This window comes from Trichogramma pretiosum, unplaced genomic scaffold (genome assembly GCF_000599845.2).
Source record: "Trichogramma pretiosum strain Unisexual culture from Peru unplaced genomic scaffold, Tpre_2.0 scaffold43, whole genome shotgun sequence".
Lineage (NCBI taxonomy): Eukaryota > Metazoa > Arthropoda > Insecta > Hymenoptera > Trichogrammatidae > Trichogramma > Trichogramma pretiosum.
In genome coordinates, this window is record NW_019640864.1 from 1,428,196 (window position 1) to 1,454,335 (window position 26,140).

At 39.9% G+C, this 26,140-nt stretch overlaps 2 protein-coding genes across 2 annotated transcripts; both read right to left on the reverse strand.

The window, feature by feature from the left end:
* Positions 1-568: 568 nt before the first annotated feature.
* LOC106649498 (chymotrypsin-1-like) lies at positions 569-2,847 on the reverse strand. The gene is made up of 5 exons (XM_014366935.1): positions 2,784-2,847; positions 2,368-2,708; positions 1,965-2,276; positions 1,736-1,886; positions 569-609 (listed from the first exon to the last, which is right to left on the reverse strand). Exons 1-5 carry the CDS (start codon positions 2,845-2,847, stop codon positions 569-571), a joined length of 909 nt encoding a protein of 302 aa, XP_014222421.1.
* A 13,172-nt stretch (positions 2,848-16,019) lies between these two features.
* LOC106649497 (chymotrypsin-2-like) lies at positions 16,020-18,576 on the reverse strand. The gene is made up of 5 exons (XM_014366934.2): positions 18,465-18,576; positions 17,130-17,335; positions 16,722-17,047; positions 16,362-16,646; positions 16,020-16,277 (listed from the first exon to the last, which is right to left on the reverse strand). Exons 2-5 carry the CDS (start codon positions 17,191-17,193, stop codon positions 16,020-16,022), a joined length of 933 nt encoding a protein of 310 aa, XP_014222420.2. The 5' UTR covers positions 17,194-17,335; positions 18,465-18,576.
* Positions 18,577-26,140: the final 7,564 nt, after the last annotated feature.

A 26,140-nucleotide genomic window follows, 5' to 3' on the forward strand; every position in this document is an offset into this window, starting at 1 on the left:
TTTGGAGTATTAAAACTGACGCAACACAATGAAGGCTTTGATCTTTTCAATCACAGCTTCAGAGCCGTTATACTTCCAACGATCATCATATTCAGTACTTATATCCTTTTTCATTTTTATTTTGTTCAACGGTGGAATTTTTTAAATTAAATGCAAATATGATTGAAAGAAATGTTAACAATAATTGTGATCATTTCTAAACAATGTAAGTAAATCATATTCAAATGAAATTTTACATATCTCATTGAACTTTTGACAATAGCTCGAAAACGATCAATTCAAACATATTTGAACTTAAACACTTTTTGTGATCTGTAATCAGTTTAAATTCAAAAATAAAGACCAATAATGTTATTGATGTGTAGTGATAAGCACATTTTAACCGGTTACAGTTAATTTATTTGACGACCAATAGCCGTTAGAGTTTCACATTTTAGGGAGCTTGTAGAATTGCAATTACTATCGAATTTGTCAAGATTTTTATATATAACATAACTTCAAAGCTACAGTAAACATAAAATTGATTTTCTCCCCACTCTAACCTAAAATGTGCAATTTTTCCGTAAATTTAGGCTTTCATGGAAAAAATAGCATTATCAACTAGTTTGGCTAAAAAAACCATTAATGCACTTATTGAAAAATATACTAATTTGAAATAAGAGTCAAACTTGATTTAAGGACGTTGGAGACCTTTAGGTCAAGATGGGCCACAAAGTTGATACTTCGGAATTTGATAGTTAATAACACTCATAATGTTCTCCCGAAATTTTAGCATCGATTGTCGAATGAATTTTTGTATAATTTAATTTCAAAAGTACTTTTTTTAACATGGAAATCATAGGAAAGCGCCAATTTCTCACACAATTTTAAGTGTAACTTCAGGTCAAAATGGGAGATCGTGACCAAATTTCGCATAATGAAAGATGAAATCATTACGTTTCAAATGGTATCGGTTATATTGCACATTCACGAGCTTATTTCAAAGTATTTTTATAAAAATAAAAAAATGTCGTATTTGTTCTATATGCAATCTAACTCGAGAGGTTAGCGGCAGACGAAAATACGCGTGATAACATATGTATTGGCTTCGAGCCTATGATACCATCGACCCACCTAGCCAAATCAAGTATCTACCTTCCGCTGTTTCTTGATAGTTGCTGATTTGAACTCGGTTGCGTCCCCAACGTCCTTAAATCTAATTTACGATTCAAAGCAAACTTCATAATCTTTATTTTTTCTGGGTTGTTCATACCCTACGTCGTAAAAGTAGTCCAGAATATATAAAATATTATTATGCAATACTAGGGCGAAAATATCTGTTTTCGCGAACATTTTAGTGTGCAAAGAAGGCTTTCGCACACTAGTGTACGGTAAAATGCCTTGTTTTTAATAACATCCGAAACGTCGTCAAGAACTCATTCCAGGGCTGCGACAATATTTTTTTCAATTTTTCAAACCCGAAAAATTTCTGGGTCATATGATCAAATTTTTCATAAGTATGTGTATAAGTAATATACACAATTTACTTAGGGATATAAAGTTTTATTTATATAAAATATACAAAATATAATGATTATATTTTCAAAAATAAACTAAAAATAAATCATTAACACAGACAATAAACAATTAATTACAATATTACACAACAAATTATATTTGTAGAACTAAATACAAAAAGGGGATTCCTGCATTGCTGGCCCATTAAAAAATTTGCTCTTAACAAAATCCACCTCACCAAATCCGCCTTTCGTTGCTACTTTAATGAAGTCCAAATAGGACGAGACTCTAGCGAACATAGACAATTGTCCGCACTCTTCAAGAGTTGAACTGACAATGCCAATCAGGGTATTGGTTGATTCATCAACAAGTGGACCACCGCTGTCACCCTGTAGGTCGAGTGAAATTCGTATTAAATTCGAATGCATTGTTTTTCATAATTAATGAAAAGTGTAAGACTAACGTACCTGGCATATGCCACCATCCTCACCTTCCCTGTTCGGATTCCAGGGTGTGACACAGACTTGATTGGCTCCGCATAAATGTTCATAACCTGGTAAAAGGGTGTTGATCCTTCCAAAGGTGTACTTTAATACTGGACTGGACCCCCCTTTTGTTATCTTACCACTATATGGGTTCACAGTTTGTTGATAAGTACCAAAGCCACTCATGGTGGCATATTGTGTATTAGTATAGCCTGATTGATACTGATTGGCAGCAGGTAAATTGACTGCCCTTATTCTTTGGTGTTCATCCTTGAGAGGCAATGGGTGCGTCAACTATTGTCAAGAATTAAGAAGTCAATAACTTGATGCGAACTTGATGATTTTTTTTTTCATTTTTCTTATATTAAAGTTTCAGTCGACTTACCCTCAAAATTGCTATATCGTCGAAATAAAACTTGGGATGGTTTTTCGTGTAAGAGTTAGGTATGAAGGTGAACTCAATGTCGCGATAAATACCGGAGCTTTTGTCACGCAGATCAGTTGTACCGGCAACAACGAAAATCGGTACATTATCTAACTTGTGAGTGGTAAGATCAGTGACGCAATGGGCGGCCGTGATGATATGATTTTCATCAAGTATGCTACCACCGCAATGATGATAAGCGCAGCCGTAAGGGGTGAGATATTGCAGAGATACTTGATGCAAGAAACGGCCGGGTGGAGCCTCTAGGCCGCCAACCATTCTCTTCACTATTTTCGCGGAAACTAGAATTTTCGGGAGAAAACAGTTTATTGCAATGTGACTTTCGAATAAAACAGGTCAAAAACGAGAAAACTCACCGTTGCTTAATACTATGCTTAGAATTAGACCTAAGAATAAATTGAACAATGGTCTTATCAACATTCTGATCGAGATTCTAAATTTATTATGAAAAAATATACAAGAAGATGGAGACTTCGATCTTCACCATTAAAGCGTCAGACTCATTATAATTCCATATTATCATATTCAGTACTTATATTCGTTTTTTGTTTTAATTTCGGTCCAACGGTGGGATTTTTTTTTGGAATAAAATTTGAAGATAATTGAAATAAATATTGACAAACCTTTTTCATTAATTTCAAACAATGTTAATAGTTCATTTTCAGATGAAATTTTGCGTGTCTCATTGAATTTTTTACAATGACTTGGAAACGATAAATTAAAAAATCTTAAACTCAAACACCTATTGTCATTTGTAACAAGTTTATATTGAAAATGAAAGGCCGATTATGTTACTCGTGGTGATGAGCTCACCTGTACCGACGGCAGTGTTAAGTTCTACTAAAACAGATAGTACTGTTTTCATGTGCGAGAAAGTTTGTAGAATTTTATTTATAATTACGTTTTTTGAGCTTTTTTCTACATTTACATTAAAACAAGTAAATAAAACATCTTGCTTCCTTTGGTTGACATTTAAAAATTATTTGAAATTCGATTTGTCTATATGCCCGTGATACGGTCATTGTCTTTGACCGTACGAGAGAAAATGTTTGAGGAGGAAGCGGGACGAAAATTCAAATTCAAATCGAGAAAAGAGGACATGTGCAGTGTACGTATACAAAGAGAGGCAGAAACGACGACTTTTATCGACGACGTTGACAAAAAAATAACCCTAAACGGCATGTCTCGATTTTTCGGGCACTTTTTGTTTGTACGCACAAGCATGAATCTTGCGCGAATGATTCATTTGAGGAGTTTTATTTCGTGGCTACCGATTTCCGCGTGATCGTATCAGATACTAAATTCATACAATGACGCACACGTGTGTTCTGCGTGAAGGTCGTTAAATAAAGTTGACCATGTTAAAGGTATACGCGTACATCTTGAGGACTATACCCATTGTAATTCAAATTTAACATTGTTCGTGCTCAATTGAAGACACTATTTGATAAGATATATCGACGCTAATTTTTTGGAAGATTCAAATCACAATGATTTCTTTTTGTTTCTAAACAATGAGTCAGTCTGACTAACTTATGTGCAGTTTTTGGAAGTATGCGAAAATCAATGTCATTTTCATTGCGTTTTTCCTCGCGCTATTTTCATTATATTTGAGACGGACGAAACAAAAGCCGAAACGGTAAATATAAAACCTCAAGCACACGCGTAGAAGTGTAAATACCCGTTAATCATTTCTTAAGCATACAATATGCGCATTATAAGTAACCCTCCTCCCGTCTCGTGCAAAGCAAAAGACCCAAATCACCATCGGCAGAGATCTGCGATTCTGCTGCTGCTGCGTCTGTTTGCCAACACACACAGACAAATGTACATTTATAAACGCATACACATAGTACATATGCAAGGACTAAATACGAGCAGTCACGCGGTCAACCATGGGGACCCCTCCTGTATTATGGCCATTATTCTTTCTCACGCACAATAGCACTCACTTTTGGTGCGATATATGTGTGCGTATGCGCGGGGACGATTCTCACGCTTGACATATTATAAACACACAGACGCAGGCCATATACACACGCGCCAGCGCATCAATTTCGATTTATTCGCGTTGCACAATGTGCAAACATCGAGGCGATTGGCCTTACAGCAATATATATATCGTCTCTAATTTCGTTGCTCTTTTTGGAGCCTTGATATATATATGCAACTTTACGTTATATTTTGTGTTGTTGGTTATTACAAAACGAGATTGCTAAAAAGAAGACGATATCGTGGCCCGCGAGGAGAGGTCGAGTAAACGCAAATATACGTATGTATGGTTGCGTTTTAACGTCTATTGTGTGGCATATTGTTCGCATTGCGTAACACGTACGATGTGTATCCTTTACGATTTATATAAATTTCAGTTCGACAGAATTGCCAATATGAACTTCGAGATATGACGAAGAGACTTGGCTGCAGCCGAGTCTCGACGCATTACACGACGCTCTCGCTCGATGCTAATCGTCTTTCGCCGCGAGTTCTCGAGTCCTTTTCGGGCTTGTAATACGTTTTATTCGGTATTATATGTAGCGCTTGTTTATAAGAGACGAACGAAAATACGATCGCATCTGGATTTCTTTCTTTTTTCATCTCTTTTCTACGAATTATATATATCATAATTTATTAAACGAAAATGATTTATATACGTATCCATGCGACTATGAGGCACAGCCAAAGTAGAGAAAGAGAGAGAGAATTATGCATGTTATGCAGGAGATTTAATCCAGTTTGATCGACATTAACCGTTGCTGCTCTCGTGTATAACCCTTTTCTTTCGTCGCATGTCGACATCAGGAATTATACATTTGTTATTATATACGCCGGGCGCGCACAATACACTCGCGCGCGCGCCAACAACGATGATTCCGAGGGAGAGAGGCACAGACAGAATTCGCTGTCGGATGTGCGAGATTTCGCGAATCTCACAGAATACGTACAAGGATGAATAATAATATTATATCGATCGCGTGTGTGCGTGTGCACACGAGGCCTTATTTTCCTCGTACACGCATGTCACACAGGCATAAGATATTCGGGAAAAATTAAAGGATTACGTTGCACCGGCGTACGGCGCACAATAGCGAGCTGGCAAAATAAAATCATGACCATAAGAATCGACGACAAACCTAATGCGATCTTGTTCCTCGAGCATAATACTTTTTATAGTTGCTTACATCGATGCGTGTCGCGGCTGAAATATAAGCGCGCGCGAGAAGAGATCGTGCTTGGGTCAGCGTATACTCGGCTCATCAGCAGCGGCATCATCGTCGTCATCGTGATTGAGCCGAGAAGGGTAAATATATATCACGGGGATAAGGGCGTAAATGAAAGTCAAATAGCAGCTGCCGAGGCGTGTTGTATAGAATACACGTCGCCGATGACGACGACGACGCGTGTCTACGGCCTGGATAGAAGGATTAATTAATCGAATCGGTTTTTTGTTTCTCGACCAGTTTTCACGTACAGCCTGGTGATAATGTGCCGTGGCGACGATAACGTCGAGCATCGAGGGAAAAATCAATGTTGTATTATTCAATCTGTAAGGTAAAGCGGGGGAATACGCCATAGCTAAGGAAAAAATTGGAATAAAAAAGTAATGCATGTATGATATCAAATCTTAAGCATTGAGGACAGTAAAAACACGTTCATGTATTATAAGAAAAACAAAAGCATCACTTTATATTGTTATTTTAATACATGTAGTTATAACAAATTTAGCGACTTGGTTCAAAAGTGCCGTTTTCCCCAAGCATGCAGGGAAGACGCCACCCCGATTGGAACAATATGCCCTTAATCTGAATACAATGAAAAAAATAAAATACTAATTCATTTTCGTGATCTCCTAGCGTAATACCACAGCCAAGCTTGGATGATGTATTTTCATTATCTAGATGTCGTTAACAATTTCCACTTAAACATTTCATTGAAAATTAAACGAATGTTTGCACATTGAACTTTACGAAAAATTTTGACACTTAAAAATCGACTGATAATAGCAGTAAAAAATCAGCTATTTCGTGTCGATATAATCGGATTATCATAAGGCAAATTCCAATAGGTCACTAATCTAAATTTTTTTTCTTATAACCGCGATAATATAGCAAAGTGGCGTTTTCCCCCACTTTACCTTATAATATAAATTTGATGGATTTTTACTGCATAAATGATCGTCTCCTCGTTCACTTGTACTTAAAAAAAATATTTTCAAACTAAATAAACAAGAGAAATCGTAAAGAAAATAATCAATCCGACACATCCGACTGACCATTGGTCATCGTGTTATATGGAGCATGTCATCTCGTAATACATTCATCCGACTAATGCCACTCGGCGTGCCTCGAGCTAAATACACACGCGGCACAACCCAGACGACGACGACGACATATACAAATACACGTTTCATCAAATTTTCCGGACAAACGCCAGCCCATATATGACGGCAGTTTATATAACTGTTTACAAATCTTAACCGCATTATACAGTCATCGTCGGATGTAACACCGTCGCAGCGTATATATACATAGTAGTGCGCGCGTGCGACAGCTGCTGCAACAGCAGATAATACAAGTATGCATACATATCGCGCTTATAATTCCCATACACCTTGTCTTTGCATTCACGCACCTTTCGGTTGTTGTGCACACGCGCACACGTACACGCTCGTACACATTTATGCATGGCTTGCGTATCAATTGTGGCGTTAGCATTTAAAACGTCGCTTATCGAGATGAGCAAGTTGCAAGTTGCAATCGAAAGGTTGACATTGACAGCGTCATAATTCGACTTTCCAACTTCGATGATCGAGGTATTTTTTATTTCGTAAATATAGTAAAAGGAAAAAAACTACAATCGACCTTTAATAGTACATCATTGAGATGTTGCTTCCTTCCGCATGACTTTCTTAATTTTTCTCAAGAGCTGTACAAATCTTTTCCATATACAACAATGCGCCTCCGTAGGCGCACTTCACGTGGATTAGCCCGGATATTTGTTTTTTTTTGTGCGATGTTTTCGATCCGTACAACGCCGGAAATAAATTTTTGGATAAATGGACGCGCGGATATTTACACTGACACGCTGAGGGATGAGACAAAAATCGATTCAAAAAGTGAAAATACCTCCCGCGTCGCTCTGCTCACGCTCAAGTGCATGACAGTTCCCTCCCGTGAATGATCCGTCAAGCGACAATGATCGTTGTACGTCTATTTACCGAGGAAGAGTCAAGTCGCACGCGCAGCAGGCGGAACCGATCGCGTGATTTGAAAAATAGTTCATATATCGTAGGCAAAGAAACGTCGAATGTCCCGAGCGACGACAAATTAGGCCTTGGTGCAGACGCCACGCTGAAAAGTGTCAATAGCTAAGATTGATAAAGACGAGACGATACACTTTTGTTCACATTGTTTGCTATATTTGTCTAGTGGGCGCGATTGGTTTTGTCATCGCTTCACGGCCACGATTCTCTACCTACATATGCGTTTAGCGTAAATTTGTATACCATATTTTTTCTACTAAACGACGACGGTAGAGGTGCGCGCGGCGGGACAGCAGCACAATATATACAAGTAAGAACGAGAGAGAATTCCGGTTCCGCGCGCGGTAGGCATCTCGCACGAGCAATAATAATATATATCGTGGCCAGCTTTCATTGGATCATTGTGCGCGCTGCGTCCTTCTTGGCTACTGTGCTGCGTGTGAGAATCGCTACCTGAAATATTTCCGAATACCTTCGGCCAATTATATTATAAATCCGAGCATGAAAAGCGCGTGCGGCGAGCAAAACCGGATGCTATTCACGCGATGACTAGGATGTTTGGGCCATTTAGTCAGTTCTAAACTGCTAATAGGATTCACGTAGAAATAAAAATGAGCAAAATATCGTAACAAAAGTGCTGGAAAAACTTTGATTCAATGTTGGTATTGGTGTCGGTTGTTGATTACATTAATGTGATTGATTTTCGAATAGAATGTTTACTCCGATAGAAATGCTCGGGCTGGTTTTTAGCCTACAAGAAAATTTCTTGAATTTGTATATTATATATGCGTCATTAGAACTCTACATGCATTACTAATCAAACGTTTGACCCTTTTTGTTGTTTTGGTTGAAAAGTAAGTTTTGGTGCAAAATCGAGCCGCTCACTGTTCGAATGTTCAAACTAATATTCTATGGTGTACTATCTGTTCGACTTATACAATTATTTTTTCTTTGCTACTTGTAAGATTTACAGATGAAGGTATTGACCACCTAGTGGCGGATGCTTAAAGTAGTATTATTGTATTTAACGTGATTGAAAACTGGTGTGAACTTTGCTGAAAAAATTGAAGTATTATTTAGAATACGTTTTAAAAAAATCATCCGAATTAAGTCGAATAATGGCAATGTTTTGTAAAACAAATTTAATGACGATTGTTTTGTCATTATTTAGGCCATTATTACGGTTCAACATATCTACCAAGATGATGACCTACTACAGCGCGAGTATAACTACTTCGTATTATATTTGAAAAGAGAGGATTAGGTGAACGTAACGTTTCAAAAAAAAAATTAAATACTTGAAAATAACTATTGACCAGGTCACTAGAACGTTTTCACCTGCACAATCATCAGTTCGATCCAATCTTTGGCCATATTAAAATATGCCAAATCAAAACTAAGAAACGAATACAACATATCGGTAAAGGCACGCGCGTTATCTCATTTGCACTACATTATATTATATTACAAACTCGCGCAGATGCGCCTCTCTCACTCTTACTCTCTCTATATTATAAGTATAAGTATTCGTCCGTTTGTGGGCTGCTGCTCGGCCATACAACGCAGCAAGCAAAATCGTGTCAGCTCGTTAGGAGGCTCTTTTCTCGGGTCGCGTCAGCTACTAATTCAGCTCGACATAATTGGAGGGTGTTGCTTTACCTGCAGCAGCAGCAGCAGCAGCGCGTACAGGTAGACTTTTTTTGTGTTTCTCCTTGTGTACGTGCATGTATGTGTATTTGCGTAAGTGTGTGTGCGAGTGTGTCAGTACGTGTACGTGTGTTTATAAGCTATGCCAGCGCTCTTTCACTCTTACAAGATCGTATAACGAGAGCGAGGAACACGGAAAACCTCTTCCTGAGCCGAGCGCGCGCGAACTGCGCCTCCCATCCCCCTCGATCTTTCTGGCCGATAGTCCGATGCTATCATCAACACGGGCACACAGACGCGCACACACACATAAACACACGTTTCAGAAAGGAGTGCGTCCGAAAGCTGCTTCCTTTCCTCCTTCCTCTTTTCTGCTTCTGATGCTGCTGCTGTTTCTTCTTCTTCTTCGGCTTCGTCCTCGGACCTCGTCGTCTTCTTCTTGTTCTTCTCGCCTGCTATACCTTTTTCACCTTTCTTTGGCTTTTTTTTCTTCCTTTTTTTTCCGTTACTTTATTCCGTCTGTGTATGTATGTGCTGGTGTTTGGCCTGCTGAGTAGTACTCCTTTCGCGTTGTTACTTGTGCATCATGGGTTTATATAGCCTCTCTCTCGCTCTCTCTGTCTCTGGACCAAAGCAAGAGAGATGCTGCTCTCGTGTTTTTGTATCAAGCACGTTTGCACACATATACACACTCGCTGCCATGGACTTTGAGCAACAGCAGCAGCAGGGCTTATAGTGTGAAAAATTCTTTTATTTCTTGCAGGCCCTCGACTCACTCCTACTGCAGTCGCGTCGGGATCGGTGTAAGAGAGAGAAAGAGGCCGATTTTTAATCCTCTTTGTTGCGCGATGTTGAGTGCAACTTGTTTTAGATGGCAATGTATGTGTTCTCGCTGCTCGCTGCCGATCGTATGTTTTTCTGCATGTTGCCAATGGGCCTATACACGTCCGATGGATACAGTATCTTACCGAGACCATTTGGTTCATTATTTTACCCGGTCGGCTCGTTTGAAAATAAAAATTGAAAAATTCTGGATACAATTTTTATTCGAACTTTTTTAGTAATATCGAGTTCTGAAAAATCAGCAACGTACAATACTGCCAACAAAAAAAATTACAAAAAGTATTATTTACGGACAAATTGGTAAATTTCAGCTCAACCTAGAGCAAGTTTTGAAAAATTAACTCCGCACGAGTGTAGCGATTGAACGTGAAAAATATACTTACTGTACAGCCGATTGAGCAATACTCCTTTCATATGATATCTCGAGTGTCTTTTGACTTGTCTTAGTTTGTGTGTCTGTTAGGGGTGCGCGCGGAAATATTATTCACAAGTATTCTACAAAAAGCCACCTAAAAAGATAATCTACAAGGCAGAAAACATATATTATAAATAAATTTTCTCAATCAGCTCGTCGACGTTTCTCTCTATCTCGTGTATTTATAAAGGTATTATGAAAGAAACTTCAGGCCCGCACCAAATGAAAAAAAGGCAATATCGAGATCCGCAGGACGGATTATGAGCCCAGCATCGAGTCTACGATCTCGACTCTCGCAGCACACACACACACACACACACAGACGCACATGGTACATACTTATATGACGTTTTTCGCGAGCCGCATGACGTCTCACATTGCGTAAGTATATAATATTATTTATAGAAAATAAATTCCCTTTTTGTAGCGGTACATACGAACGTATGTACGCACACATACTCCAGTGCGACGATCGAGCAAATATTAAACAAACAGAAAAAAAAAACAATATATCATGACATTATGCACGCGCGCCGCGCGCAACGGCACACAAGACGTTGTGCTTATGCTCGAAGCTCATAAATCCAAACGTTTCTTGGCGATCTTGATCGATCGGCGCGGCTCTCGAGCGAGGATCGCGACTCTACGTTTATGCACTGACACACACACATTTCCCAAGTGCATATCTATGTGTATTTTAACAACAATAACTACAACAGCTATTGTCAGTTTGTTATTATGATATGCTCGATGAGCATATTTAATATTAAGCTTGTAAATGTCTTCTTTTTTTCCTAAGCTTTGCCATCCGCAAACATACTTATATCAGACAGAATTAATTGTTGCAAAAGAAGAAAAGGATTTTCCACTTGACAAGGCCCGTTTTTATCTGTAGACTATATTTTCCAACCGCACCTTCGTCAGCAAACACGTCATCAGGCAGTTCCTTCGATTGGGGATTTTTTCGCGCTCGTTATATTATATGCCACGAAGCGTATAACACGCGTGTATATAATATAAACGCGGCATGCAAAAGTCTCTCTCTCACTCGATGTTAAGCGCCTAAAGAGATTTATTTACGCGGCCACGCGTGTGTACACGGCTCGCGTGTACGACAAGAAATTACCAGGCTCTGCGTAAAACTATTTCGAGAGGCCTAAGTGATTCGCCTTTTTACGACGTTGCAGCCGCAGCAGCAGCAGTGCGACCGAAGTGCATTTACGAGAGACGTTGATTTTTTCCACTCGGTGAATTTTTCGTTGTTGTTTCGTTTATTCGCGCGAAACTCGATATATTTGTATTTGGGATTTTTAATTCAGGAATTAATGATCATAGCCGAGCGAGAGAGAAAGAAAAGCATCGTGTAAATCGTCGTAAAAGCTTGAGTAAAATTACTCGTTATACGCGTGTCGCGTCGAGCCACTAAACCTTCAACATGGTAAAAAATCGCTATTATATACACCTCAGCCGGCAGGCTTAATCAGGCTTCAAACATTCAGCTGTGTAGTATTTAAAAAAACCTTAAAGTAAATGCAAATTCAAAATTAGTTATGATTGAATTTTTCACATAAACTGCACAAAAAATGTAAATGTAATTGCATACATTATTAATAATGCAAAATAAACGAAAAGGATTTAATTCTTTGATCAAATTTAAACATATTCTGATAAAATATCACTGTTTCTATTACACTGACTCATTTTTGAGTTGATCTGCGAATATAATCATGAGATTCATTCAAAGTTAAAGACATACCTTCACCGCTAGGTGGCATATACCTTAATCTGTAAATCTAAAAGTGGTAGAGGACAGATAATAGACTAAATTTATTGTTTTTATTTGAAGTGTACTGTACGTTTCTAGCTGCGATACCAAGTAAACAATATTATAGCCCCCATTGTCGCGTTGTTAAAATAATTTTTCATCATCTCGATCGACTAATACGCATGCATACGCACCTGCAAACAAGGTAAACACGTAGACACCTGATCGTTCCATGAACGATCGTCGATCTTCTGTACTGCACATAAGCGAAGTTTTTCGATATATTATATTCCACAAAAAATTACGATCGTTCGAGTGCGCGAATTGTCAGAAAAAAATACATATACGCACACGATTTCAAGGAGCTGCTCGAACGGCCCTCGTTTTTTCTCGCTGTCCCCGATAAATTATATATTATTATACGTGTCGTTGGGCTATTACAGAACTTCTCCAAGAGATTGACAATAATGCCAGCGACATGTTTTTACGTCTAGCCCCCGCTATTATTGCTCGACGAAAAAAAAAGATACCTTCCAACTTTCTTCGATGAACTTGTGCGTCTGCAACGAGCCTGGGAACCACCCACTGTGAGCGCGCGGGTACACACAGTACACATACACTTTATTGGATCGCGCGACCACTCGAGAAGAAGAAAAGAAAAAAGAAAAGACAGAAAATCTTCGATCAAGCACTCGTATACATCATGTGTGCTGTTGCTGTATGCTGCATAGAAAGATGCATTTGACATTACCCCACATAAGCAGCGATGTGTGTACGCTGTATAATACGTTCCACATTATTTAGCCCGTATTGGCGTGGATGCATTAGAAATATCCAGGCTCTGAATTCTTCCGAGAACGCGCCTGAGATAAGTACGCGGCTACTCGACTTCCAATGTAGTCGCGCACGCCGGGGGTGAGAAAAAAAAGGATCATCTCTTCATTGTCGAATCGGTCGTTTTTCCTTTGTTAGGCGTGTTTTTGGGCATCGATCGCATATATAACATCGAAAAAAAGATCGAGTAAGTATAAACCACTCGACTTTTTCGAGTGACTCCAATGTCTCTCTCTTTCTCTCCATATAATACACGAGTCGAGTATTATGTTTGTTTGCGTTCATATAAGTATACTTGTTTGTGTGTATGCTAACATAAGAGAAGCGATGTCGCTACACATGCTTCGTCGACGCAAGCATAAACTCTAACTCGCGCTTTATTATACATACGCACAAGCTCCGGCACTTCCTAGAAAACACACGTAAGAGCTGCGCGCGGCCGCACGCGTAAAAGGGGTATGCGGAGCACACACACACACACACACACACACACAATATATATTATACGCTGTTCGCGCACGTCTGTCATTGCTACTTGGGGTATATAAAACGTCTTTGCTACAGTACAGGGACACGAAGGAGAGAAAGATAGAGATGAATATCGGAAGTTGCGTGTATTTCGTCGGCAGTGTCTCCGGGCCGAAGCGACGATTGACCCAAGCCAAGGCTTGTCGTGCTATAGACCTTTGAATTGCACAATGGGTGGCTTTCTCTCGCCCATGCCCTTCAACGCGCCTGAGAGACAGAGAGAAAGATATAGCTATAGCAAGAGCTCGAAGCTGAGAAAATAACGTATCGCTCGCCTCGCTGGTGCAAAGTGTAGCGTCGTTGCGTTATGTATACACGACAGCTAGCTATCCAACGACAACAAACAACAACAACAGCAACTAGCCAACAACAACAAGCCAAAACGTCGTGGGTGGGTGACATATTCGAGCTCCGAGTCCCCGATTCGATCAAAATATCATTTCGTACTTTTTGACAAGGTGAGAATACTGCACCGAAAGCTCGGATTCTAGTAATAAGTTTTGCCCAATTCTTAAGTCTCGGTATTTATATGCAGTCAGTGCGTAGAAATAATAATATTATTGCTCTCTCTCTCTCTCTCACACACACACGAGTGCAAACTTTTACGCGAGACTAGTTCGAGAGATTTTAAAATTAGACACGGGTATATGCTTAGCCCGACTGCATTGCCCCGAGTATCCCTTTCGCAGCTCACTCGAACTGTGCTTCTTTCTGTCTCTCACTATTTTCGGAAGCTTTATAAGCTGGCCGTGCGCGAATACGCGCGGTCGCACGCGCGTCTATCTCTTTTTGAAATTCTGCTTGTAATATAAGGTGTGAAAGCGATTTTCGAATGTAAATTTGATGAATGATATATAGCTGTGAGTACGCGTGTGTGCGTATGTGCACGCGTGCTCGAAACTTATGCCAGCCAGCACACGCGTACACACACGCGCGAAACCGTATACGTATATCCCCGAGCTTAATTACTTGATGGCGTGTAATTTTATAGCCAGTAAAGGTCGTTGTTTTCCTCTCTTTTCCCGACTGGAGCGCAAGTATAGCCGACTTATACGCGCACGCGTCTGTAGCGGCAACACGTGTTGCGCGAGAGCGAATTATATACAGTTAATGCCGTAAAACACAGCGTTAAAACGTTGGAAAAATTCTAACGCTTTTATGAATTTATATCGATTAAAATTTGTAATTTCAATTGACGCGACAAGTCGGGACAGGAAATGGCTATAACTGCACATCAAATACAAATTTTAGTCGATACGAGCATAAATGATTAAAATTTATTAATATGGCTAATGGCAGTCAAAGTGGCTTGATTTAGTACACCGACGTTAAACAGAACAGAACAGGACAGAACCAGAGTATGATTCAAGTCAAACACAATATCGTTTTTCACCTCTTGTTGTTGTGTGCCGATTGTAAAAGAAACCGAAAATACTACTTTGCTAATTGGTATATAAATCTTTATAAAAGTAGTACAAAAGAAGACGACAAGGTGAGTGATAAGTGCCTCAAGTTTTTCCGCGAATATTTCCCGCGCTCGTAACGGTACACGTGTACGTACAACGTGACTCGCATCTGACGTTTTGAATTTACACGCTTTGGTTGAGCTTTGCAATATCGCGTTGCTTAGATTTACGCCTCAAAGATTTACAACATTGTACGATCCAGTTACGTAAACTTCAACCTTCGAAATTAGAAGAAATTTAACAAAGATGGAAAAACTTAGAACTCGTAAAGTCGTGGAGTCGAATGATTTGACACTAAACACCAAACAAGGGGGCCTCAATACAAACGGAATTTCCACTCTTATTAGTCTTATTATTTATGAAACTCGTATGTTTTGATTGCAATGTTTACAATATAGTTCACATAAGCCATCTCCTGGCTAGCATGTGAATCTACCGCTCGATCACAATTTGCCGGATCGTTTCCAAGTTCAGCAATCTTTCTACGACTTTTCTACGCATAGCATTAGAAAGGCCTTACGGATATCATTCATTGTTACAGCTAGGAGTTTACGCTGTTGCTATCGGGTGATTCTGGTTTCTGGAGCTTTTTTTAAAATTTTTCAATTACATTTATAATCGCTTGGATTTAATTTCTTCCATGAGGATTTATTGAAGTTCCAATTGAAATTGCTGTTCTTAAATAGCTGCTAATTGATTTTTGATTTTCATTCAAGTGGTTAAATCTTATACAAAAATAATAAACCTATGGATGTGCAATTTTATTCACATAAAATTTAACAAACAACCAATAAGGCATTAAAAAGTCCAAGAAGATAAAAATTTACATAGACATTAATTTTTATATAACTGATTGCAATGCGGATATTTCTGCATAATTTGTTCATGTTTAAAATCCTGATCCTGCTGATGGACATTGATATCACCGTTAGGATAAACCCAACGTCCTGCCCTTACTTTGCCGATGAAGTCTAGATAGGACGAAACTCTAGTGTACTTGGTCGTCTTTCCGCACCATTCATGATCCGAGTAACTGACAATGCCAATCAGGGTATTTGTTGATTCATCGATTAGTGGACCGCCACTGTCACCCTGTAATTTAAGTTAAATTAGCATTTAATTCAAATGGATTAAAAAAAAAATTTCATCATTAAAAAATTCTTGAGATCAACTTACGTTGCATGCTCCGTGCGAGTTATCGTTTAGGACGCAGACTTCCGTGTCTCTACAGCCGAACTGCGGTTCGATTTTATTGATCAATCCAGTTGCGAACTTCAAACGTAGACTGTATGTTCCTAACTCTATTTTGCCATTTTGAGGGTTCCATTTTTGTTTGTACACGCCAAAACCGCTTACAATGGCAACTTGTATATTCGGCGGTTTATATCGATAGTCGTCCCTGGGTAGGTTAATTGCCCTTATTCTGTGACTTTCGCTTTTGAGAGGCAAAGGGCGTTTCAACTATTTTAAAGATGTAAGAAGTTAAAAATTAATTGTAAACTTAATAACTTTTTCATATAGTATAAAGCGGCTCACCCTCAAAATTGCTATATCATCAACAACACTGTTCAACTTGAAAGAGGTGGGTATGATGGTGTACTCGACATCACGATAAATGCCGGAGCTTGTATTACGCAGATTCGTCGTACCGGCCATGACGGTAATCCGTAAATTTTTTATTTTGCGAAAGTATTTGTCATAGACGCAGTGGGCGGCTGTGATGATGTGCACATCATCGAGTATGCTGCCACCGCAAAAATGACGAGTGCAACGGTTTTGGAAGATGATTTGCAGAGACACTTGATGCTTGAACTTCCCCTCTGGAGCTAAAGAGCCGCCGACTATTCTCTGCACTACTTTCGCTGATGCGAGAATTTTTGAGAGAAAACAACTCAATATCATGTGGCGTTCTGATTAAAAAGATGGAAAAGTAAAAAAACTCACCATTGCTGATTGCAATGTTTAGAATCAGTCCAACAAAAAGACTCCATAAAGATTTTTTCAACATTTTGACAATTATCAGAGTATTAAAACTTGATGCAACTAGATAGAGGGCTTGATCTGCACCATCAAAGTTTCAGAATCATTATGCTTCCAACGATCATCCCATTGATTACTTTTTTTTCGTTAATTTTGGTCCAGTGGTGAAACTTTTTAAAATGAAAAACAAACATAATTAAAAAATATGTTGACGAATATTTTCAATAAATTTCAAACAATGAAAATAGTTTATTTTTAGATCAAATTTCGCACTTTTCATTAAACTTATGCCTATGGCTTGGAAATGATCAACTCAAAGATATCAAAATTAAACATCTATGAATAAATAAATAATTCCAGTAAAAAAAATGTAACAAAAAATAAAAAGTATATCTGACGTTACGTTTTTTGGGACTCAATCACGTAATAACCATTAATAGCATCATAGCTTCATGCTTATTACCATTCTGTCAGATGATCATGAATTACAAATAATAAGATTTTTCAAATCAATTTTCTCCTCTTGCACCTCGTAAAATGGGAAAAATCAGATGTGGCCTCGAGATTTTCCAGAGCGCGTCCCAGCCACGAATCTCCACGCGCAAACAAATCGCTATACGCGAGGGTGTCGGCAACGGGGTGCATTATGCGTCGTACGTATGTGTGTGCAGCCTCGTGCGATATACAAGCATGTGAAATTGTCGCTAAATGCAGCGCAGTGTACGCAGGCATATATACACGCGTTGTCGCGATAGGATTATACGTATAGCTGCAGAGCGCAGCCATCGCTACCTGTACGCAAACGCGTGTTTTGGACCAATGCAGGCGCAGAGATATCGGCCAGGCCGGTGTGATACGCACATACATATTGCTCATACAGACATTATAACACGCGCACGCGTAATGAAGGTGGTATACACCTACGCAACGATCGCAATTGCACCTCTATATACACTCGTGTATACGGGTGTCGTTAAAGCACCCACTGAATTTGCCTATACACACCCGAGCGCATATGTATACTCATTTACAGTCCGAGAGGACGCGAGAGTGGATAATGTATATCTACGCGCGCGAGCTGTATACAATGTACGTATAAATACGATTTTATCGAACGCGAGAGAGTAGAGTGCGTCAAGCGAGAGGTCAATTGCAATTCGCAATCGCGTTAACTCGATGGTACTTTGAATTGCATTTCGATCGCTGGAGCTTATAAACACTAATGCATGCGCGATTCAGAGTCGTTAAATCAAAGCGACGACGAAGCCCCTCTATATGTATAATACGCGCCACGCACACCTTTTTTCCTTTATGTATCGCAAGTACGCGTATACGTTGATGCAAGTACACAGATGCAGAGCGGCGAGAGTATACTATGAAGATCTTGAAGGCGAATCGGCGCGTCGGCCAAATCAAAGCTCCATCAGCGACGGCTGCTGCCGCTGCAGTATAGTACGTATTATAAGCTCTCTTACGAAGGCAGGCTACGTATACCGCCAGTCAGCGACAATTATAACAAGCTTACGTTTGAGCCGCGTCATTAAAGCCGGCGACGCGTTAATCACTTTTTCCTTGCCTCGTGCGCTTGATATACTATATGCGCGCAGCTCGCAAAATTTACGAGTATTTCGAGCTCGTACACTGCACACTGCATCCACGTATATGTATTTGTATACGTGTGCGTATACGAAGCTCGACGTGTACGTATACATTGTACACGCGCATATACGATCGCTTTTACGCGTGTGCTGCGCCGCACGGCACACGCTGGTTTCGCAAAAGCTTCACTCGCTCTCTGCCGTATATACACTCGAGCTCGTTAAACATGCGTCCCGTTTAGGCTCTGAGCTGTTGCTGCTGCTGCTGCTGCTGCTGCTGTTGCGACGGTGGCAGCTGACTATATATAACACGCAAGCAGTGCAATACATAACACCGTCGTTGATATAACACCTTCGAGTAGATCGTCTTTTGCCGTCGGAACGCCCAATTTAAGCGCGTCCGAGGAAGAAAAGATATAGTTTGACACCGCGCTGACAAACAATATAGTTAGGCTCGACGCGTGGACTCGATTTGTCGCGCAGCTATGTGTTGCATGAATTATCTACGCAGTATAAGCGCGTGTAAAACAAACGGATCAGAGATCGTCCGCGAGTGGGCTATACGTCTCTTTTCTGATGTGTACTTTCAAACAAATCCGTGTGCGGTGCGTATGATCATATCCCAGTCTCGAGCTTAACTATGCAACGCTCGCGACGCCCCGGATACATAGCAAGTATATATGAACTGCACAAACGAGGGATTTTCATTGATTATAAGGCTGTGTGCCGACAGAGACTCGGAGCTCTATTTTTATACTTTTGGGCGCGCGCGCCTCGAGTCCTCTCAGCTCTTACTCTCTCTGTAAGCGACGCGCAGATATGAGGCAGGCAGTTAGCCGACACGAGTAGTTCTTGTAATTTTTGCGCCCTACGCGCCTGCAGTAAGTGTGCTGCTGCAGTTGTAAGTCCCTGTTCCCGGGTATACTAGCTATACGTACTGTTCGTGCGACGATCTGCGTATGATTTACTCGAGCTCTTTGATCCTACAGGCATATATGAGCTTGCGCGGCTTCTTCCAACTCATTCTTCTTCTTCTTCTTCTTCTTCTTCTTCTTCTTCCTCGAGTAGCGCGCGGATAAATTGATGATTTATTAGTTGCGCTGCGCAATAGCAGCGATTCAAAGAACATATATAATACCGTACGAGCGTGTATGAGCGAGAAGACTCGTTAGAGAGTGCGCGCAAGCTCGCGGAAAATCGAAGGCGGACCTGAGAGCTGCTGCTGCTGCTGCTACGAAACGCGATTCCCGAAATTAATCATTTAATTGTCAGAAGCAATGTGCCGAGTAAGCTTGAATTTCCGAAACTGCGAGTGTATACGTCAACGTTCGGCTGGTAAACTATCGGCTATATAACCGTTACATGCGGCTGACGCACTATGCAACAAACAAAAAGAAAGGATGCGATATCGGAAAGAGGGTGGGTCCAGTCGCAAGCCTCGACTACGACGATGACGATGGGTAAAATACAACAAGTAAAACTCCCTGTCTCTCGCTCTCTCTCTCTCTAGCTCGTTCCGTATAGTATATAAGCCATACTACTAAATGGGGGGAGTGGATGAAGCGATGTTGAAAAGAGAATAGAGTGGATAGGTGTATATAAGGCCGAAGCCCGGTGTGTGTGTGTGTGTGTGTGTGTGTGTGCAGCAGAATCGAGCGCTCGCGCAAGCAAACTTTGTCACCGGCATTAAGTCACTCACTGTGGCGTTATTTATAGCTGCGCAAAGACTAGCCTCTCTAACTCGAGCACGCGTACAGAGGCCCTTATAGCATACACACGCGTAGCTAGTACAGTAGGTATACGGACACGCTCGCCTCGGGGAGTGTCGCTGACAATTTGGCCTTTAATGAAAAGTCATCCTAAATCTTGGCCTCTTAATTTGCGGGATATCACCGCCGCCGCCGCACCACTGCCGTTGTCGTAGTCGATGTGCTCAGCTCGCTACGCTTCTCGTTTAGTAGAGAGACAGAGAAGCTAACGAAAAATGAACACCTCGTACAAATGTGCGCTTGCTTTACGTGTCACGCGGAAAAAATTTAGAGACTGATATAATTATTTCGCTGTAATTAATGAGAGTATCTGCGTGAACGTATTATACGTCGATAGCACATGGACTGTAATATACATGAGAATATTACGGTCGCACCCTCATTTCCAGTCAATATGTGCATGTGCTCGAGGAAGACTTTTTTAACTTTTTTCATGCATCTAAATAACAAATAAATTTAATTACGTCACATATATCACGTAAAAAGGTATTACTTTCAAAAACCTCAGTCGAGATTCAAATAGTTTTCTAGTTTTGCAAGTAACTTATCAAATGAAGTGTATTTTTCTAAAATCGTATCAGGACTTGTCACAATTATTTTTACTTTGACACTAGTAGATGTTCAGATAAAAGTACTCACTATCAAGTAGTGGAGGATGTCTTTAGTTATAATTTTTTTTTTTTTAAATAGACCACACAATACATCATAAAGATGGTTGCACAAATATCTTCAATTTTTATACACGATTTTAATGTAATTTGAAATAACTTGGGTTTTTGTCAAAGTTTAAGTAGTTTATTAGAAAAATTTACTTTATTACCATTTGAATTTATTACCATTTTATTAGCAGTGTTTTTTTTGCATTTGTTCAGAGGCTTAATTAAGTGGCTGCGAAATGGACCAAAAAATTGTGCTTTTTCCTTCAACAAAAAGCGGATCCGATGGAAGGGAGCTATTCATGTTGCATTTACACGCACATACATTCGGATATTTTTTGGGAATTCGATCTAGTTTACAAATCTTCTATGAACTAAATTTTCCTACGACGCCTGGTTAAAAAGTACATTTTTGAGCCTATATCACAGAGCTTCCTCTATGAGAAAGCAAAAATAGATTAACTTTATAGCAAGATGCATTAAAAAATTGATCGTAATTAATTATTACTACACGACTCATAAAAACAAAAGAAAGAGAGAGAAAATAATAAAGTCTTGTCTCATAATTAAAACTATTCAATTACGCACTCGTAAATTTATATATCGATTGGCGCTCATATTCATTACATTGCATACGCCACGCGAAAGTAGACGAGCTATATTGCAATAAATTTAACCTTCGGTTCGGTTTCTATACAACTTTAAGATATTATACGAGTGAATCTCGACTCTATCTCTTTCTTTCACTCGCATATTCTATTATAACATTTAGGTTCGATCGGTTGAACGAAAACGAATATCGCATGTTACAAAGATCTGTTTCTTCCGTCGTCGTCGTCGTCGTCGTTACCACTGGTCGATGCCTTTTTTCTTTTGCTTTATCCATTTGTCCCTCTAGAAAAAACAAAGCGAAAGGTGCAGCAGCTCCAAAGAACAGACGTATACATGTGTGTGTTCGTGATAGCCGATCGTTTATTAACTGCAAGTGCCGGACTGTAAGTACTAAAAGTCGAGGATATGCGCTACGTATAAAACTTGCACACCGACACAAACACACACACACACACACACACACATACACACACATCCAAAGCTTATCTTTAATACACGATACAACGTATCCAGCTTGTATGCAGATAATTTTTTGTGCCCTGCCTTTTTTATCTCATTCATTTCGGCACGTAAATCGCCACGTTCGTAATTTGCCCCGAAAAGCTTATGCATAGTCTGCGAGAATCTTTTTTTTTTTTTATTAACTTTGATAGATCGACGAAAGGTTGTGAGAGAAAAAAACGAGAAGGTGGAAAAGAAGAAAAGAAAAGAGTAGCCGAGGAAGGAAGCTGAAGCGAGAACGAACAAAGAATATAAGTATATATAACTAACTATAATCGAGTCAACGATATGGAAAGCTCGAGCTTGAAAATTTCCTAACGGGACTTAATTAACGTCGTAGTAATAGTAGACTTAGTCGTAGTGGTAGTAGTATAGTAATTGTAACTCGAAGCCGGAGTTATATAGTACACCGTACGTGTGTCATCAGTTCCTACACACACACACACACACACATACGGCACGACTACAACTGCAACTACTTCTGCAACTGCGTTTTACGTGGCCAACGAGTCAAGTTTTCGACTTGGGTTAATCTCTCTTTCCGACTTTCTATATGTGCGCACGCAAAGAGATGGATCGGATGAGAGAAGCAGTCGAAGCGAGTCTATTTAGACTGAATGCTTCATTCATTTCTCGTAGTCGGATTTTTGATGAATGTATTGTATAGAATGTAAAATATGAAATGTAAGAAAGTATAAGGTTTTTGGTACAGGAACAACGACAAATTTTGATGCTATTCGATTATTATTTGAAATGAAAGGATTTCAATTGACATCTGAATGATACAGAGAAAATCTTTCCAGTCGTTTATTCGCGATTCAAACTCATTCACAGCAGTACACGAGCGTGCTTAATATTCTAATCTAGGTAAACATACATGTAAGCGCGTATTAGGTACTTCGCGTAACGAGTCCAAGCTCGTGTCAAGGTAGTCCTATACGACAACACATGCTTGGCTTCCTCTTTCTCTCTGTCTGTCTTTTTCTATCTCTACTCTTTTTCTCTTTCTTATTTTTATTTTATATGCATAATATACCGAGATGCGAATTGGTCAATGTATAGACTTACATACGAAGCTGTCCACAGCCGAGTGCCCAAGGCGGAGCGAGCTGCGGGCTACTACGATGTTCAACGACACAACTAGCCGAGTGAGAGAGAGAAAGTATCCTCTCAAAGAACGCCCACTGCAAGCAGGGGCAGGCACATACCATCGTATATACGTGTACACACGGTAAGACTGAGAGAGAGAGAGAAAGAGAGGCGCCAGTGCATTAGACCATATATGTATAAGAAACTCAAAGAAGGAGACGAAGAATATAAAAAGAGCAAAATCGACGAGGAGCAAAGAAGAAGAAGAAGAAGTAGAAGGAGACGAGGATAAAAAATAAATAACACGAGACCATCCGTGTGTTTGTGTATGCATGTGTAAAGGGTACGTCCGAATATGTGAGCGTGCGTGTACGTATGCATGTGCATACGTGAATGGATATAAATGCACAGTCTGTTAACAAGATGGTGTGCGGTGCTTCCCCCCCGCTGTCACCACTCACCGCCGTCGCCGTCCTCGGACTCCGTAGTCGCCGCCGTTGCCGCCGCCGGCGCCAGTCAGTTGGTGCGCCGCGCAGGTAAGCCACTGCTGCTCCTCTTTGGGTGCGCACACGCACGCACACACAAACACATACACGTATATAGGAGTACTACATCTAACATGGCTACGTTTCGTAGCGACGCTACAACCTCATATACTATATAAGTATAAAATAATACAGGTATACTCGTTGCTCGCGCCGTCGCATCCTTGTGTTTTCATTTAATAAATGCGACCATACCCCCGGTGGTAGACACTATTGTATTACCGCGGCGGTGCGGCTCTGCTTACACACTCACACACATACACACGCGCGTGTATCTAAGACGCTCACGTTTTCTCATTTATTGCCCAATTGTGTTGAATTTGATATTTCTACGCGTCGTACATGCGTCTATTATATGGGATACGCGAGAATCGCCAAGGCCGGAGCCATACGAGCGCGACTTCGATAAAATGACACAAAAAGCCTCTGGTTGGCCAAAAGTGACGTGTAATTACTTTGTGTAATACTTTGCTCATTATATATCCATCATAGCTGAATTTAACTGCTGAGGGTGTCGAAGATACGCCATCTGTAGTTGATGATCTAACTACAAATTGTATTCCGTATAAGAGATTGCAGAGTATGCTAAAAATCAAAAAATTCGAGCGTACAGTTTCTCAGGTAGCAATGTTTACTTTTACGTGGCCAAAAATCGTTCAATATTAAAAATGACCTGATGACCAAAAAATGAACATATGAAATGTCTCAGGTTTGTTTTTGACAATTTATATGTTACTATAATGTCACAAATATTAACTAGATTTTAAATGATTTATAACCGCGATAATAATACTATAAAGCTCCACCACTAGATGGCGGCCTACCTTTATTTGTAATTCTGCAAGTGACAAAGTCGAAATTATTGTCTAAGTCAAAGCACGGTTTCCAATACTTTTTGTTATGCTCATTTTTCATATTTTATTGGCTAGGCACTACCGCACCTCTTGATTAGATAAAGGTCGAGGTAAATAATTTTGAGAATTTAGACTCAAGGTACATCATTTATTTCGGCCAAATAAACTAATTTTCTCGTCGATTGGATAGCAAAATCAAATTGTACTGATTCTTCGTATGTGAGGAAGGAACTTTATACTATGCGACGATCGCGATCACCTAGAACATTTTTATGTATATATAGCCCTTAGTTTTCAAAACAAAAATATATTATGATAAAATATTTCAATGAAATATTTTCCACTCACTTATTTAATTGTACTCATTTCTTTCCTACTGGCCATGAAGGAGGTGGAGGAGGTGGCATACTCGCCATCGCTAGCTTGACGATCGCCAGAACGAGCAGCGGTAATAAGTACTTCATTTCAAATTCAAACGTAACGTTTCCTTGGTCGATCAAGACTGCATTTTTTCGGCCAATTGGTTGTCGGTTTCTCTTAGATCACACAGCTGTTTTTTATTGAAGTAGATATTTGGATTTTCTGTTCTCTCATAAATAACGTCTGCTCGATCATTACATATTGAATTTCAGGTTCTAATCGTCAAAGCAATTTAATGGAGGTTTTACAGTAAATGCAAAATTGTCAATGTATCTATTGAAAGTATGTTTACAATATGATCACATGCACGAACTTGATATGATAAAAAGATAATCATTAAAAAACATTATATGGCGATGAAATAATGAAAACTGCGTTAAATTTTTGGATAGTATAAGTTCAATTCTAGTGGTCCTTGTCAGCCCAAAAAACTTTTTCGTTGGCCAAAAACTATAGCTATAAAATGATGAGCATATCTACTGGCGTAATGCACAGATATTTTTCATATAGGTATAATTATATGCACGTGGGCAGCTGCAGCTACGAGCTGGCCCGTGAACTGCACGCGTTACACGCTCATATCTCTCGAAACCGGAGGCGCCGTTTCTGCGCCGCTTTATCAACGGAAACACGAATCGCGAATATATGATACAAGTCGGCGCTCGGCTACCGGCGCACATCGAGTATGGTAGTATATATTTCGTCGTTGCGATCGGTGTGCTTCGCGTCTTGAGCGACCAAGACAACGACGACGTCGACGAGGACGCGTGGTGCGTGTGCCCATATAATAAACTCCCGAGGCAGGTCCGCAAAAAGCACATCCGAGCAGATAATACTTATCTGCCGAGACACGTTCGATGTATGGCCGCTGCTGCTGTAGCACAAGTGGCAGAGTGAATTTACACCTCGAGCAATAGCAGCGGCAACATTT

What these genes read in the sequence shown, in the direction of transcription:
- LOC106649498 (XM_014366935.1), bottom strand. Translation starts at nt 2,847, where the DNA reads ATGTTGATAAGACCATTGTTCAATTTATTCTTAGGTCTAATTCTAAGC. An exon ending in ACGATATAGCAATTTTGAGG is followed by an intron (nt 2,277 to 2,367) that starts GTAAGTCGACTG and finishes TCTTGACAATAG; the next exon opens with TTGACGCACCCATTGCCTCT. An exon ending in AGCAACGAAAGGCGGATTTG is followed by an intron (nt 610 to 1,735) that starts GTGAGGTGGATT and finishes TGGTTTTTTTAG; the next exon opens with CCAAACTAGTTGATAATGCT.
- LOC106649497 (XM_014366934.2), bottom strand. Translation starts at nt 17,193, where the DNA reads ATGTTGAAAAAATCTTTATGGAGTCTTTTTGTTGGACTGATTCTAAAC. An exon ending in AAACATTGCAATCAGCAATG is followed by an intron (nt 17,048 to 17,129) that starts GTGAGTTTTTTT and finishes TTCTCGCATCAG; the next exon opens with CGAAAGTAGTGCAGAGAATA. An exon ending in ATGATATAGCAATTTTGAGG is followed by an intron (nt 16,647 to 16,721) that starts GTGAGCCGCTTT and finishes TCTTTAAAATAG; the next exon opens with TTGAAACGCCCTTTGCCTCT.